Source organism: Pygocentrus nattereri, chromosome 11 (genome assembly GCF_015220715.1).
Source record: "Pygocentrus nattereri isolate fPygNat1 chromosome 11, fPygNat1.pri, whole genome shotgun sequence".
Taxonomy (NCBI): Eukaryota; Metazoa; Chordata; class Actinopteri; order Characiformes; family Serrasalmidae; genus Pygocentrus; species Pygocentrus nattereri.
Genome location: NC_051221.1, coordinates 13,168,627 through 13,185,794, shown reverse-complemented (window position 1 = coordinate 13,185,794; position 17,168 = coordinate 13,168,627). Strand labels below are relative to the sequence as shown.

The 17,168-nt window shown below is 41.2% G+C and overlaps 1 protein-coding gene across 1 annotated transcript; it reads left to right on the top strand.

Annotated features, from left to right (window-relative positions):
- Positions 1-1,039: 1,039 nt before the first annotated feature.
- On the top strand, positions 1,040-16,897 carry sfxn1 (sideroflexin 1). The gene is made up of 11 exons (XM_017711534.2): positions 1,040-1,204; positions 5,825-5,993; positions 7,249-7,419; positions 8,842-8,940; positions 9,060-9,135; positions 10,932-11,017; positions 11,163-11,290; positions 12,386-12,435; positions 12,627-12,676; positions 12,785-12,832; positions 14,310-16,897. The coding sequence occupies exons 1-11, from the start codon at positions 1,135-1,137 to the stop codon at positions 14,404-14,406; spliced, it is 1,044 nt and encodes a 347-aa protein (XP_017567023.1). The 5' UTR covers positions 1,040-1,134; the 3' UTR covers positions 14,407-16,897.
- The last annotated feature ends 271 nt before the right edge of the window (positions 16,898-17,168 follow it).

The window sequence follows — 17,168 nt, the reverse complement described above, 5'->3', positions numbered from 1 at the left end:
TGTATTCCATATTTACAGCGCATGTAGGACAGATGTAGCGTATAAGACCGAGAGACCCAGAGGCAATTAGAATTTTCTGGACTGTTATCTTGAGATCACTCTCTGAAGAACACAACTTATTTTTCTTATGATCTCAAGATACCAAACGTTTTCTTGACATCAAAACTTGTCTTGTGGTCTCCAGATAACAAAAGTTGTGATATCAGTAAAATAACTCTTGTTATCTTGAGACCATAAATTATTTGCCTTGTGATCTCAAGATAGCAAGATGTATTTTCTTGATATCACAACTTATTCATCTACCTCATGACTTCCATAGAAATCCCTGCTTGTGGCAAAGATTTTACAATCTCAAAATAACACAAGATGCCTTCTCAGGATAATGAGATAATCTGGGTAATCTTGAGATTATGAAAACAAACAAGTTGTGAAATCAAGAAAAAAAACTCGTTATCTTGAGATCACAAGACGAATACATTTTGATATTGAGAAAACAACTTCTGTTATCTTAAGATCACAAGACAAATAAGTAATGATCTCAAGATAACAGTCCAGAAAATTATGACTATCTCATGGCTCCTCTGAACTTCTTAACATAACAGCGCTTGATAACATGATAACCTTTCTAATCTCAAGGATTATGAGAAAAATAAGTTGTGATATCAAGAAAATAACTCTCGCTATTTTAAGATTGTGAGGTAAATAAGTCGCGATATCAAGACAACAGTCCAGAAAATTATGACTGCCTCATGGCCTGTCTGGACTTGTAGAAATGTAGAAATACCTGCTTGTGGCAAAGATTGTGTGATCCCAAGATAACTAAACGTTTTCTCGAGATAACATGATAACCTTGAGATGAGAAAACCAAGTTTTGATGTCAAGAAAAGAACTCTTATCTTGAGTTCACGAGAAAATCCAATTAAAATAAGTATATCAAGGAAACAACTGCTGTTATCTTGAGATCAGAAGTCCTGATGTCAAGATAACGGTCCAGAAAAATGCTGACCTGCTCTGGACTGCCGTAGAAACGCCTGGTGGTGACAGAAGCCGGGCTTACAGCCGGACGCCGTGTGTTTTTAAAGGAAACCCGAAACTCTTAGTTTGAAAGGTGGCGCTGCTCTTCCGCGCTTGCATATGAGACGAGCGGGGAGCCGCGGGGCGAGCGGCAGTGCTGTGACTGGGGCTGAGCGGACGGACTGGGGCTGTAAGTAACGCTAAGCGCACGTTTTTGCCTTTGATTTGGCGCAGCGGCGATCTTCTCTGTCACGCGGCGCTGAAATGCGCGGCGTGTTTATGTGCCGCTCCGCAGCGGCGGGTCCCGCTGGCCGTCCGGCGGCTGGGCGATGCGGTGATGTGGCGGCGCAGCGGCTGCACAGCTGGACTCGGAGCTTCGTCTGATAACAACGCCTGGCGTCTCCTCGGGTGGTCGCGACCCGCCGTGCCTGTCAGGCGGGGTCTGTACGTGTTGCTCGGTCTCGAGCCGACACGGGGGCTCTGTGCGCTTCTCAGCCCACTCAGATGCGCGAGCTCCGTAACCAGTACTGACTGGTTTGGGGCCGGACTCCATCCGCGCGCTGCGGAATGAATGATGCAATTACCGAGCACGGACTGCGCGCGAGTCGGCTCGCTCTGCTGCGCGCGTTACTGCGGTTCACTTCAAACGAGGCAGTAACGTTAACACGGCACAAACCGGCGCGAGCTCTGCAGGCGCGAGACGTCATTATCTCCAGTTAATCGAGATCTTATTGAACCGAAGAGTGAGCGCGCGCTGTGTGATCACCGTGCAGCGCATCTTTGTGATCAAAGTTCATGCAGACCTCAGGGGGAAAGACCCCGAGGCCGTTAGACCTGCTGCTGTGCTTCGGCGTGCATGACGCTAAAAATGACCAATAAACCCTTAAATCTTAGCGCAGGTCTGATCTGAGGTTTACGGCTGAGCGCAGCTGGTCCAGACCGCCTGCTCTAGCTCTCGGCTGCTGCTCCTGCAGCCATCTTTGGTGCAGTAGTTCATGAGAAATCTCACCGTGCTGTTGCACAGGCCTGACTCAAAGACTGTTTCACATGTTGCAACTAGTATTTAAAGGGCTCATGTCACACAAAAGCCAAATTGGCACTGTAACCACCACTCCTAAACATCGTACCTGCGTGGGGTTGTTGGACATCTTGTTCCAAGACCATTGGCGTTAATGTAGAGTTGCCCTCCTTCTCTTTTTGCAGCTATATCAGCCTATGCGGTCTGTTAGATTGTGTTCTCCAGGCAACCCAATTCCAGCGGCATGCTCTACCCAACTCCAGCACTTACAGTTGTCTAGGGCAGATCTAGCATGGCTAAACTTTCATGAACCGACTTGCATAGGTGAAATCCTTCAACGGCGCCGTGTTTGTAACTACTAGAACAGGACGATTCTGCTGCCAGTGTTTGTCTATGGAGATGGCAGGGCTATGTGCTTGATGTTACCCACCCATGATTAATGGCTGAAACACTTGAACTCAGTAAATAGTAGGGGTGACCACAAACCTTTACATATGAAGTGTGTATATATATTAAAACTAAAATGTAAAAAAAAAGGCTATTTTGGACACAGTCCATTTTGTGATGCCACAAGAAACAACACATTTATGTAGGTCCACCTTTTCAGCGAACAGCAGTTTAGCCCTGCCCATTCATGTTGAAGTTATAAGGAGTGTTTGAGCCTGGACTGCTTTCTGACAGAGGTGTGAATCAGGTCAGCCAGTCAGAACATGTTCATACGTCTGCCTTAAAGGCACAGTAACAAAAACAGCCTGTTCAATTCTAAAACTGGGAAAATGGGTCACGTAAAAATGATTTACGACTGTTTTCAGTAAGTAAACCAATACAAACAAGATAAATGAACCTCAGTGGGGGGGATTCAATTAAAAATTGGGATATGGGCCTGTCTGAGACCTGTGCAGTTCATTTCATTGGCTGCAGTGAACAAGCCACAGCATGAACAAGGTTTGGCCAAAGCAAATCTCTAGATAGATTGATACATCACAGTGTATGCCAATGCAGGACCAGGTGCAATGTGGGACACACAAAATAAGCTTCATGTCTTTCTTAGTAGTCGTAGTACTAATGCTGGATGTGTAGCTACAGTACAAGTAATACTGTACTGACAGTGCACTGAACTGAAGAGTGTATGATGTTTACTACAGATGTCTTTGGGTTTATTCCGTGCATTTTTGTGAAAAATGGGACATTTCTAATCATTGAGTAACACTGGCAGTATAGACGGATACAATTAATCCAGATCATATGCTAATACCAGTATCCAGTGGTAAGATTATAGCAGCAGATACCGAGACTCACTATTTGGAATCAGTGGCAGATGTGAAAACGTGGCATTACTGTATACTTTGAATATTTCCCTGGGTTCCCAGTGATCTGCAGAAACTAAGGCTGTTTTGGTACTTTTAAGACAATGTAAGGCTACTTCCAAGTTCTGAAAGAGGTTGAGTAGTTTTGCAAGTATGTATAGCCCTCAAAATAGCACTGAAACCAGATCAGCAACGCCGCCTTGGCACTCGAAGAATGTAATCTGGCCTGGGTAGTAAAACTCAGTCCCCAAAGGCTCACAGACCATCATATCGATACTGCCTGACACTGCAGTGTGAAATTCAGCACCTGTGTTTGATACTTCAGAGAAAATCTACATCCTAAATGTATTTATTTGTGATTTATGTTGATCCTTTCCCGAAAAAGAGCCAAGGTGCCTCCAAAGTTGCATTTCTCCATTTGGTGCCAAAGCTACACACAGAGCAACGGAAAAAAAGGAAATTTAATTTGTCAAATTTCAGAGGCACGAAGGCGCATGCGGTCATTCTGGACGTCATGTGATTTGCAAGCTGGCAGCAATTGCAGAATAAGAGAACCTCTGTAAGGCCTAGTCCTTAACTCCTTGAAGTGAAACTGAAAACAAAGTTACCCTTTTATGCCCTGTTACTTCCCCAGACAGTGAGCATATCGCTGCTGGTGGAACAAAACCTTGTAGCTCCAAAATGGGAACTATTATACTGCGAGTATAAGCAATGGAACCAGAGTTTGTTCCAAGTCATTTTGGGCCGTTTCTTTTGGTCCATTCATCATGAAATTTACACACAATGTAAAAAACAGCAGGCACTTTCAAGTAATGTCAAAAACTGAAAAATGACAATTGTTTTTGACAGCAATGCTGTATCAGTCCGCTGGCTTGATAAGGGTGGCACCCCGCTGATTGTTTGCCACTGCTGTTCCTCCCTTGGGCCACCCAGATTACTGTCCTGCATACGAGGTCTAACTAGTTTTAAATCTCCCCAAACAGATTTCAAATGCACAGAGACTTTTATTTTAGAAAGTAGACTAAGATGAACAACGGAGAGAAAAAGAAATAAAGACTAGGCGGAATATAAGATGATTGTATAGAAGATGTTGCTGCTGACACGGAGGTAGAAATTAATTATTTACTAGCCTAATTTACAAAGTATGAAGAAAGGAAGGAAGGAGAAAAAGGCTGAATTGCTCAAGGACACCTCAGTCATGTGCTGTCGGCACTGGGGATCGAACCGGCTCGACCCCCCCCCCCATATAATGTTATAAACACAACATTTTTGGTTCAGTCTGTTCCAGCCTCAGAAAAAAAAGCTGTTTCCTTTGGTCTGTTTGTCATGAAATATACACACCATGTAAAGGGCTACAGGCACGTTCAGGTTATGTCAAAAACTGAAAAACAACAAAAATGGAGATCGAGGTTTTGTTTGTGACAGCGGTGGTTTACTAGCCTTTTTCCATTTTGTACATTTTTGAAGGAGTCAATTTTTTTTTCAATGTAAAATAAAAATAAATGCATTTGTAAGAGTTATTACATTAAATGTAAGATGACACTTTTTGTGGCTTTGCTGCACTGGTGGACCTGGTGTGTTATGTAAAACATTTCATGTTTTGGTGTCAGTCAGAGCTCAAATGTTTTGGCCCGTCCCTGTTAGAACCGGACATTTCAGTAGCCAGCCTGAATGTTTTGTCTGGGTCTGTATAACACCATCCCAAAAATAACTGAAGGTCCTCCCAGGACAGAAGGCAGCCCAGCTCCTTATGACTGATGAACACATATATTGTCTTCGGTTAATATTGGCCAGCTTGCAGCTTCCGGTTCGGCATGGACCCTCAGTAACAAGGTGGTCTTGTTTGCTTACAATTCTATTGGCCATTTGAAAGCAAACAAGACCGCCTTACGCTAAGAGGTTTCACATCACCTCTTGTTCTCGTTCAGCGTTGACTACTCCGGCCTTTTCCCCTCTTTCAGTACTGTGGTATTCTTGGCCTGTTGCCTGCGTCTTGCTGCAGTTGTAGAGCAACTGTTCACGTGAGAGAACACGGCCTGGTTGAAAGTCAAGCCGTCTGCTGCTGCTGCTGCTGCTGCCATGCGCTTCAGAGGAGGTGAACTCAAATCCTCCTTGGTTGGCTGGTCAGCTGTTTCCATAGCAACCTGGTGCTGATTCAGCAGCGGCTAATCCAGGGAGGAGTTTCATGTGAAGCATTGTTCTGTAGGATGAAAAAAAAACAGCGCACTTTCAGTCCAGTGTTAGTTTAGGACATGGGTGGCTGGTGTGGTCGTCAAAAGAGTCTAAAATCAATCATGATGAGTTCACTGCTCTCTCAGAGGCCGTTATCCACAAAACATACTGCCATGCTATTCAAGGCTTTCCCACTTAAGCTTGTCAACATTATGACCCTGAGGCTTCTGATTGCACGCAAATGTGGAACGTGTTTAGCCTGCCTAACCCCTCTGAGCTTGAACCGAACCTCTCTCCCTATTTTGTCCCGTAGTCACCATGGCGGCCGAGCTCTCCACCTCCATAAACATCAAAGAACCTCGCTGGGATCAGGGAACCTTCATAGGCCGAGCGAAGCACTTCTTCACCGTCACAGACCCCCGCAACATCCTCCTGTCCAACGAACAGCTCGAGAAGGCGCACAGGATCATTCAGGATTATAGGTACCTGAGCAGTTCACTGACTGGATAACTGTAAGGTGTAAACCTCTGACCTCATCATTCAGTAGGATTATTTTAATTATACTCCCTGAATATGGAGTGAACGTGCAGACCTTCACCATCTGCTGGTCACATTCAATACATTAAGCGTCGTCATTTATTCCACTTTTGATAATGATTATAATGAATGAAAAAAAAACTGGGACATTAGTGATTCAGTCATGCTGTGGTCCATAATAGCAGAGTAATAATACCAAATTAATAGCATAGCCATGTAACTAAAACCTCAGTACCGGTGCCACATCGTGAGATGTGTGACGGTGATAATTGTGATCCGTTTCATGACACATTTAACAAAATACAGGGGTAACTCAACACGGTATGTATTACTGTAACATAATATATTATATGTATAATATATTATTGTATATTATACATATAATACAGTATACCTTATACATACTATATCATATATCACATCTTTTTTGTGAATTAACAGGAAAATTCCTTCTCCTGAGGGTTTTTGTTTACTTTGTTTTTGTTTTTTTGTGTTTTTTTTTTTTTTTCGGTAGTGACAATATGTTACAATTTTTTTACACCTGTTGTAAAAAGCGCTATAAAAATGAACTTTGACTTAACCTCGTTTGGCATAATATAACCCTAAAATACTCCATAATATTACCTCTCAGTTAAAAAATCTATATGCTTATTTATATAATGAATTTATTTATATAGCACTCAAACCCAAGGTGGCTGAAAGGAGTACAGCTGTAGAAAATGTGAAAATGTACACACAAGAATATTTTTATTGTCGTCAAAAAATAATACATAAAAGTACTTTTAATATATGAGCTTAATTATAATTTATTATATATAATAATATATTTTATATATTATTGTAATCCATTTTAATCTACCAGCTCATTGGCCCAAGTGTTTTGTTGACTCAATAACGATGCATTTTCACCCTTCTGCTGAAAACGATGTGTAGCTTATGCTATTGCTAACGTACAGCACACTGGTATTAGCTTAGGCTAAAGCTAACGCTGATGCTAAGAGGGCCTGCAGGGCCATGTCGGGTTCAGCTGTTCAGTCCGTTCATAGACGTTGTGTTGATTCTCAGGTCCTCATATGCTGGCAGCGAAACTAAGTTCCGTAATGTTTGTATTATGTGAACTATTCATGACCTCAGCAGAAGGCTTTATGCTAAGGCCAAGTCCGAAAGTATATCCGTTTATGTCATGTTTTTGTACCCTAGACAGGGGGTGGTGACCCCAGGTCTGACAGAAGATGAGCTCTGGAGGGCAAAGTATATTTTTGACTCGGCGTTTCATCCAGACACGGGGGAGAAGATGCTGGTGATCGGCCGCATGTCCGCTCAGGTCCCCATGAACATGACCATCACCGGCTGCATGATGACCTTCTACAGGTGAGCAACAGCAAAGCATGGCCCCAGTCAGGAATCAGTCGAGACATTTTAGCAAAAATGGTTCGGTCACATAAGCAAAAGCAGCCAGATGTATGCAGGAGTGCGGGCGCAGCATAGAGTGGGCCTTGATGTAGCCACTGGACGCACACGCAATGCACCTGCATTTATCTTTCCATTTACGAAGGCCGCGTACTTTCACACAAACTGCCGTCAGGACTGCCTACTAACAGCGGGTCACTAAGAGTTGCGCTGATTTATTTCATTATATATTTGTGATCATTAGTATTTCATTATTTCGTTATGTTAAATATTTATTATTCATATAGGGTCAAAAACAGGGGAAAGAGAACAGAACTCAGAGAACACAGAGACTTCACCACCACTACACCCAACAGAGGGGCGTATAAAGGGAGTAATGAGTCCTGGAGTCACATGCAGGTGTGAGTGGGCAGAGCTAGGGAGAGTTCAAGCGTACAGTGTGTCCAAATTCAGGGGCTGGATCCTTCAAAGGACACGGTTCGAAAGACCCGTGAAGGCTGAACCGAAATGAGACCGTCTGCCCTACAGCGGGTTTGCGTTCCCACCCTTACCGCTGTGCCACCAAACACCGCTATTGTCAAGTTCTTTTAAAGATGGAGCCAGAAACTTTTTAGTTGTTTATTTTTTTTATTCTTTTTTTTTTCATGTATTAGAGCCTGATATGCTTTACCACCAGTTACTGATGAGATTGTTTGTTTGTTTGTTTGTTTGTTTGTTTGTTTGTTTGTTTGTTTGTTATTTTTTACATTTGTATTGTTAGCCTTTCGCCTCAAATTAAACCTAATAATTATACTTAAAAGTGTTTTCGTCAGTCGCTGTTTGCTTGTCTGTTGATGCTGCCATGTTCTCGAATCCTCGCCGGCACACGGTGAACCTCAGGATATGTTGGCTGGCGATCCACATGTTAGATCCTTCATTGCCGTAGAAAAGAAGGACACATTTCTCAGCCACATATGAAGGAGGCTTTGAAACCGTACAGTCTAGTCATGCCGCTGTGACGCAGTCGGCTTTCAAATGCAGCCTCTGAAGGATACAGCCCCTGAATTGAGACACATGGGTGGTCTTCCCAGAGGGGGAAACCAACTGTATTGTTTTATTAGTATCGCATGTGAGAGTCTACAAAAAACAAGTGGGGTATCAAGTAAATGTTAAATGTCTTGCAAATTATCTTGGACATTTTGCTTTGGGTGACCTTCTCAAATACCATTTTAAATGCAATTCACTTAAGATTTTCAATTAAAACCAGTTAAAATACCACCTGCATATCTGTTCATTATTTGTTATTTAACTATTGTAAATAAACTAGAGCGCCTCTATATTGCCCATGGTAATATAGTGCCTCTAATGATTCAGTACAAAGCTTTTTGTTTCCTAAAACACCAGGACAACCCCGGCAGTGCTGTTCTGGCAGTGGATCAATCAGTCCTTCAATGCAATAGTTAATTACACCAACCGCAGTGGAGATGCTCCCATTACAGTGAAGTGAGTGGATGTTTCAGTAAATCATGTGCTTTGCAAGTTCCCATTCAGTGTCGAATGTTGTGTGTTTTCTTCACGTCCCACAATGTGTTAATAATAGCATTCAATGGTTTGATGTTCAGTCAGCTCTGCACAGCGTACGTGTCTGCGACTACAGGAGCGGTCGCCACGGCTTTAGGACTCAACGCGCTAGCAAAGGTAACTCAGACGTTCATTTCAGCAGTGTTTATACACTTAAACTAGAACATCTCCATTTTTGGTTGTTCTTCAGTTTTTTGACATAATTTTAAAACATCTGTGACCCTTTACACTGTATGTAAATTTCATGAAGAATGGACAAACAGAAACAACCCAGAATTACTTGGGAAACGTCTGGTTCCATTGACTTACATTAAAAATAAAGTAGGTTTTCCCTTCTCCTGTAAAGTTACCATTTTGGAGATACAATGTTTTCTTCCGACAACAACGATACGTAACACTTAAGCCCTAGATGGGGGCTATGCACCTCAGGTGTTCACTCACCTTTGCACCTGTGTAAATGTGATGTGGCAATAACCGGTTAATAATTAGGTTCTGGAAACTATAAGTAAAATGTGCAAAATAGAATTCATAGAAAAACTGAAAAATCAACTATAGAACACGGCTATTTTATACTAGTAGGCAAGTATAAAGTACTCTTGGGCAGTATTGCCAAATATCTATATCACAGTATCATTTAAATGTCTTGGCATTTTGGTTTATATCACGGTGTGTATGTATACTCTTTCAAATAAAACTACTTTAGATGCTTAAGTAAGCTTCTTTTTGTAGGTTAACAGTGGCTTATTATTCTAGGATAAAACATTTTTAACAACCGAATCTGAAATATTTTTATTGTTAATGAAAATATTGAACATGTTTTATTACATTAAAATTAAAACTAATCAATATATAAATACAACAATATCAAATTTTCTTTTTAACACTAGTGCTGAGGAGAGGGGAAAAGCAGCAGTTACATCTGTATTCTAGCATCTGTATTGGTGCCTGACTGTAACAGCTGTGCCATTTAAGGTGGAACTTCAGCTTCAATCATTTTCTAGCTTGTCTTATATGCATGTCCCATACACTCATCCCTCTGACCGTCTGACGCTACTGGAATGTGGAAAGTATTACATTTGTAGAACTATCCGTACCAGCGCACAGGGTCCACAGGGCTTGAGCCCCGACTGTGACCTCAATTGGCACAGCTGACCGCGTCAGGCGGCTTCTGAAGGGATTCAGAGAAAATAGAATAGCAGATTCGTCTGGTGTCCATGTTAGACTAAAGCTAACCCCAAAAGGCTGCCAGTATTTTTATATCTACTGCCTCAAAACACATTGAATGACAACAGGTGCAACAGAGTAGACAGAAGGATGTGACTAACATCCCTGGCACAGCCATCCAGCTAAAGGGGTTAATATTAGCATGGTTTGCACTGTTTGTATGTCAGACTTTCTGCACTTATTTGTGGCATGATTGCCTGCAATGGTTATTACGAAACATATACCTGAGGATGAACCATTATACTGCCTGGAACTGCACTAAAATATTGGTAAATCTGAACTGCAGTACCAAGGTGTGTCAGTATTGTGATGTATCAGTATAGACAATATATCGCCCAGCTGCACCATAACCTTCACATGGACGTGTACTCATTCAGCTATTTATCTGGTAATCACTCAGTGATCTTCATAAGAGACTAGAGAGCAAACTGTCTGATAGCATAAGCACATTCGGGCCACAGTTTATTACAGTTTCTAAATCTTTTTACTACTGCTGTGTACTTCTAACCTCACAGCAGTTTTAATAACTGCAGTAAAAATAGCTCATGTTCATTTACGCTGCACTTCAGAGTGTGGTGTAAAAATACTTTGGCAAATTGAAACCCTGCCCACTCTCCAGGGCAGCATAGATAATTACAACTGTTCATGTTTCCCCCATAATCTAACCGAATGTTGTTTCCTTTTCCCAGCATATCTCTCCACTTGTGGGACGCTTTGTGCCATTTGCTGCTGTAGCTGCTGCTAACTGTATCAATATTCCACTGATGAGGCAAAGGTACAATCAGCTTTCAAACCAAGAAATCAAACGCTTTGATGTTCATGTGGGCTCTCTTTGACCATTGATGATGAGTATCTGGTCTGTTCGGATGGTGGATTTTGTGTATGGTTTAACTGAGTTTTGTGCTGTGTCTCACTCTCAGGGAGCTGAAGCACGGCATTCCAGTCACAGATGAGAATGATAACCGGTTAGGGGAGTCAACAAACGCAGCGCAACAGGCAATCTCACAGGTGGTCATCTCCAGAATCCTCATGGCCTCTCCTGGAATGGGTCAGTATTTCACTCCCTTAAAGAAATGCTATTTAGATGGATTGATGAATACAGATAGATGGATAGTTAGCTGAGGAGATTGCCTGGATGATGGATAGATGTGTCGATAGAAACAGAGATTAGTCCATAGATAGATAGATAGTTGGATGGGAAAATGGCTTGATGGATGAAGTAGATGGACAAATAGATACAGGTTGATGGATAGATATATATGGGACGTTTGATGGATAGAGAGATGAGTGGATGGAGGGATAGATAATAGATGGATTGATGGAAAATGAATGAATAAATACAGGTCAGTAGAGAGAGATAGAGAGAGAGATAGATGCATAGATAGAAATAGGTTGATCAATAGATGCATTGATAGAGAGTTGATTGATAGATATAGATTGATAGAAAGATGGATGATGTTTGAATAAATATAGGTCAGTAGATAGACAAGTAGATGAGGATGGATGAGTAGATGGATGGATAGGTAGATGGATGATGGATAGATGCATAGATAGAAAGAGATGGATAGATGGGAAGTTGTAGATAGATAACAAGATAATATCAAGATAATAAAAGATGGATTGATAGAAAGATGGGTGGTGGATAAATATTGGTCAATATACAGGTAAATGGGTAGATGGGGATGGATAAGTAGATGGATGGATAGATAGATAGATGGATGGATGGATGGATGGATGGATGGATGGTTGATAGATGGATAGATCATTGGTATGTGTTTGGATAGAGAGATAGATAGATGGATGAACAGAAAGTAAGACAGAACCTTTCATAATTCCAGACCGCTGAACATATAGCTGTCATATCAACTGGCATTTAAAAACATAAAAGCTTACAATACCCAGAGCAGCTGTTCCAGGCAGCCGCCCTGCACAGCACAAGAAGTTAAAACATGTTTTCCCTGCTGTATCACGCCTGAATCAGCTCTCCTCATATTTATCAAGCCCTCTTTAAGAGGAGTCAGGTTTGGAAGAGCACTCAAGAACCGGATTTCCATCTGTTGTGTGTAATTAAGCTCTGGCAGAAATGAAAAAAACAAGCTGCCAAACAAGTCATGTCTAATATTTCTTTTTCTTTCTCTTTTAGCTATTCCACCTTTTTTAATGAACACACTGGAAAAGAAAGCCTTCCTTAAGGTATTTGTCCTTCCCATGTAATTCTCGTCCTGTATGCCTGGGTTTTGTGCAGCAGTTGAATAGTTTGAACTGAGCATGCTCAGTAAGGGCCTCAGCGTTTTACATCCCAGTGCGTACATTAACGCTCACAATAGCCCCGCAGAAGCGCTGCAGTGGATGCTGGGTTGATTTCTTTTTTCTCATCTTTTCAGAGGTTCCCATGGATGAGTGCACCCATTCAGGTCGGCTTGGTGGGATTTTGGTGAGTTGCCAAAGATAGATTGGTGGTATAATAAATAGCCATTCCCAGTGTTTCTAATAGCCTTTCAGCAAGAGCTGTTTGTGACTGTCTTTCCTTTATTCTGCATAGCTTGGTGTTCGCCACTCCACTGTGCTGCGCACTGTTCCCACAGAAGAGGTGAGAAAGCTTTAAACAGCCGTTTCAAACTGTGCCAACTCAACGTTCAGGTGTAGTTTCTCAATAAAGCAGGAGCTGGTTTAATGTATTACATTCACATTTCTTAAATGAGGTCAGTGAGGTCATTACAAAGCATTAAAGCATCAGTTCAGGAAAAAAATCTGATTTACAAAGTTTTACCAAAATGTAATCGATCAGGTGAGATGCGTTTGATGTCTGAGGTTTTTGTAGTTAATATTATGTAATAGTGTCTGCAACCATACATATCAAGTCTATTTGGGGTTATTTAACAACTAGACGCAGTTTGTATGATGAGTGAGGCTAATTGGTGGACTATAAGTTTACATTACTTACTCGTAGCTCCAGCACAGAACTAAAGAAGCAAACTTCAGTTCATTTAATAGTTCTTGGCAAATGAGCTGCATTTGTTGCCTCAATGTATTTGCCAGTGAACTATTGTTTTACAGGGACAAGCAGGTGGTGCATCTGCACTGACCTTATTTTTAAAGCGACACAATGAAAATGAACAGGTTTTATTTCTCTGAATGGTTAGTTAAGCTGGTCCAGTGTGGCACCCTAGTAGTGGCACAACCCCCACTACCACCCCACCGACTACCACCACACTTGCATGCACCCCAGTTGCCTGTAATAAGTGTTACCAGGGCATCCCATGTAAAATCAAGCCAGGCTTAGGAAATAGGAAATATTTATGTAATGAATGCTTTGACTTTTTTGATAAAACTTATATTCTTCTCCTAAATATTGATTAACATTGGGCAGATACAGGTTTGGGAGTAGAGGTCATTGTTTATCACTGGCTGTCAGTGTCCAGCTAATCGTGCTTGGATTTTGCATCTTGAAGTTAAAACAGTTTAAATTGGTGATGTCAAAGTGCTAAACTGTTAATTTTCTAAACTGCATTAATGCATTAAGGCACCTGAAATCCAACCCTGAAGCTCAGATGCTTCAATTGTACGTTGCCACGACTCCATGATTGTAGCCCTGTCGTTCAATTACTGCCTTTTAAATGACCAGTTCAGTTCATGGCTGCCTTGATAAAAACAAAGCTATATAAAGGAAGGTAGTTGTCATTGACAAGCATAATAATTTTAATGTGGCAAAATCATCAGTATTATTCACGTTAACCCTGAAGGAAGACTTGTGTTAAGCAGTGTTCATAGGAGAGCTGTGGAAAAATCAGTGAAATTGCATAGGAGTTGGAACGTGCAGCAGCCGTTCACTGGATGTTGTTGATGAGAATTGGATCCTGCCTTCTGATTGGTTCAACGAATCTCTTTGGCTGGATTTATTTGCATTATAGATCAGCACCATTGAACTCTTTCAACATACTGCATCCCCCAGGTTGGACACGCTTCTGATGGACTGTTGTGATCCAGTGTAAATGCAGCGTTAGACCTTGTTGCTTTATGGTGTGAATGTCTGTATCTAATGTATCTCTTGGACTGTGTGCCCACAGCTCCATGGCCCTGAGCCGTCTGGAGCCCGAGCTTCAGGAAAAGATCCGTGCGAGTCATCCAGGAGTGGAGAGAGTCTACTTTAACAAAGGACTATGAGAGGAAAAGCCCCATCCCTACACTGCCATAGCCATCCCTCTCACCGCCATTTTAAAGCCACCTTCAGTGTGCCAAAGTTAAGTTCCTCTGTCTCATCTCAAGGACATTCCAACTCAGTTGTTTTGTAAGATGTTATCCCTAGTGACTGTTGGGTTTTTTAAATCAAAAAAAGTTTTGTTTTTTTGACGTTGCAGGTGTGTGCTAGTGTTAGGAAAATACCCGTCTCAAAGGTGCTCTTTCAGTTCGGTTTTGTACCTACATGTAGAGTTTTTGACATGGTTTTGTTCACAGTGCAAAAGCATTTGGATGGTGGCATCTGTGCTGCTCTGGATTTGAAATGAAAGTATAAAAATTAGGTTAAAGTGCAAGAAACAAAGGCTGGCGGTTTGGTACCTACTTAAGCAAGAATACGTTGGTTAACTTTACACAACAAAACAACCTGGAAAATTTTGGTAGTGGTTGATGGAGGAACACTTTAAGTCATGAAGAAGACAAATAATAAGACAGTTAGACAGAGTTCAGAGGATTAACCAAAGGATTTAAGCCTCAGAACAGAAAAATCGAGCTACACTTTGCTAATTAAGACACAAATTCCTTAGAGAGCTGGGCCAAAGTCTTATTAATGAATAAGATGTCAATTCAAAAGGAATTGAAATGATTTTTGGAAATATCAGCATAATTTCTTCATCAAGATGTAAACACAGTCATGTGGATGGTTTGGCGTGAAATGCTCCATTGTAGAGAAACTTCCTGACCCAGTGGAGGTGAAGGGAAGCAGGAGTTTAATGGCTCTAGAAGCTCTCTCTAAGAGTGTTTTAAAACCAAAATGGTTAGAAATGCGTTGCCTGATGCTACAGACATTGTTTTGTAATAGTTTTGAGGAGAGATTATCAGTTTTTCATGGAAGAGATTATATGCAGGGCATTGTAAGGCACAATAGTACACACACACACACTTTCTAAGCCACTTATCCTTCTGGGTCACAGGGGGGAGCTGGAGTCTATCAGCAGTCATTGGGCAGAAGGCAGGAAACACCCTGGACAGGTTGACAGACAGACAGACATATACATTCACAGCCAGGGGCAATCTAGCATGTCCAACTGGCCTGACTGCATGTTTCTGGACTGTGGGAGGAAACGCCACTCCAGAAAGGACGGTGGTCACCTGGCTGGGAACAGTACAGGCCCTTCTTGGTGTGAGGCAACAGCACAACCCACTGTGCCACTATGCCAATAGAGTAAATCTTCACTGGTTGTTTTGGCCATTTATAAAATGATTAATTCACTTTTTACTAGATTCACTAAGATTCACTAAGAATGGCTTTGTTTACATTTTAATGATAGATTTATGCCAACATTTTGAAAAATCTGTGGAGTTTCCCTTCAACCTTCAGATTGAGAAACTGGAATTGCTCTTGTTCAGAAAAAGCCACCTCATATATCGTTGCTGTCCAAAGAAATACAGGTATCTCCAAAATAGTAACTTTACAGGAGAGGGCAAAAACATTCTTTACTTTCAATGTAAGTCAATGGAATTGAATTTCATTTCAAGCAGTTTTGGAGCATTGCTATTGGTCCAATCTTCATGAAATTATCACACAATGTAAAGGACATCTGCTGAGCTCAAATGATGCAGAAAAGTAAAAATCGCAAAAAAATGGAGATACATGTTTTTCATTGGACAGCGACGATATGAAACACGGTGAATTGTATGAGCAGGTGTGACCGCCAGCGAGGTTTCTAATCTGATAGATGATGTGAACTGTATCACTCGTCTTTATCGACGATGTGACCACCAAAGCGGGATGCCAGCATCAGGATGAATTCAGAAACTACTGAACTGCTTAAATAACCAGAATGTCTGAAATCTTGTAGCGGGACAATAATCCAAAGTATTAATTCATTTCAAATCCAGTGCGCTGCAACAGCAAGAGCTGTGTCACTGTCCAATCGTGTGCGGACGGCACTGTTATCATGTTTGATGCCAAACCATTCCATGTGCCATACGGAATCATGTTCAGAGAGGAACAAAGACAGTGGGAAATGATCCTGTGCTTTCTCTTAGTGTTTTTATTGCATTACTGTACTTAGTCAACAGTGTTAACGTGTCCATTAAAGCTGCTTCTGACACAAAACTGCCAAAAATTTCAAGCTCACTTTAAAGGTACACTAAATAGTGTTTTCCATTCATGGTACTATTGATATTATGACAGCTGGTACCCAGTAATGTGACTTATTCTCACAGAACAGCTGAACCTTAGCTGCGTATGTGTGAGTTTCACCTGGTAGGAGTGAATAATACTTACTCTGTTTAGGTCTGCCAGTTATTTGAGCTGACCGCAGTTATTTTAGTTATTATATGGTTGTGTCACAACAGATGTAACTGAGCTGGGTGTGCTTTTATCAGTGTGGGTTGAGGTAAATACCTGGCAATTAAAAAAAAAAAAAAAAAGAAGAGAAAATGAGACAGACAAGTTATTGAGACACATTAGGAGAGTTAATTTAGCCAAACCAGGCAATTAAATAGTTAATTACAATTAATTGTCAGTGAAAATTTCATTATTTTGACAGGTCTAGTACTAATAATGCTACTACTACTACTACTACTACTACTACTACTACTACTACTACTACTACTACTACTACTACTACTACTAATAATAATAATAATAATAATAATAATAATAATAATAATAATAAATAAGTGATGATAGTGGTAATACAGTTTAAGCAAATGAGTTGATTGTGGGTCACAAATGGCCA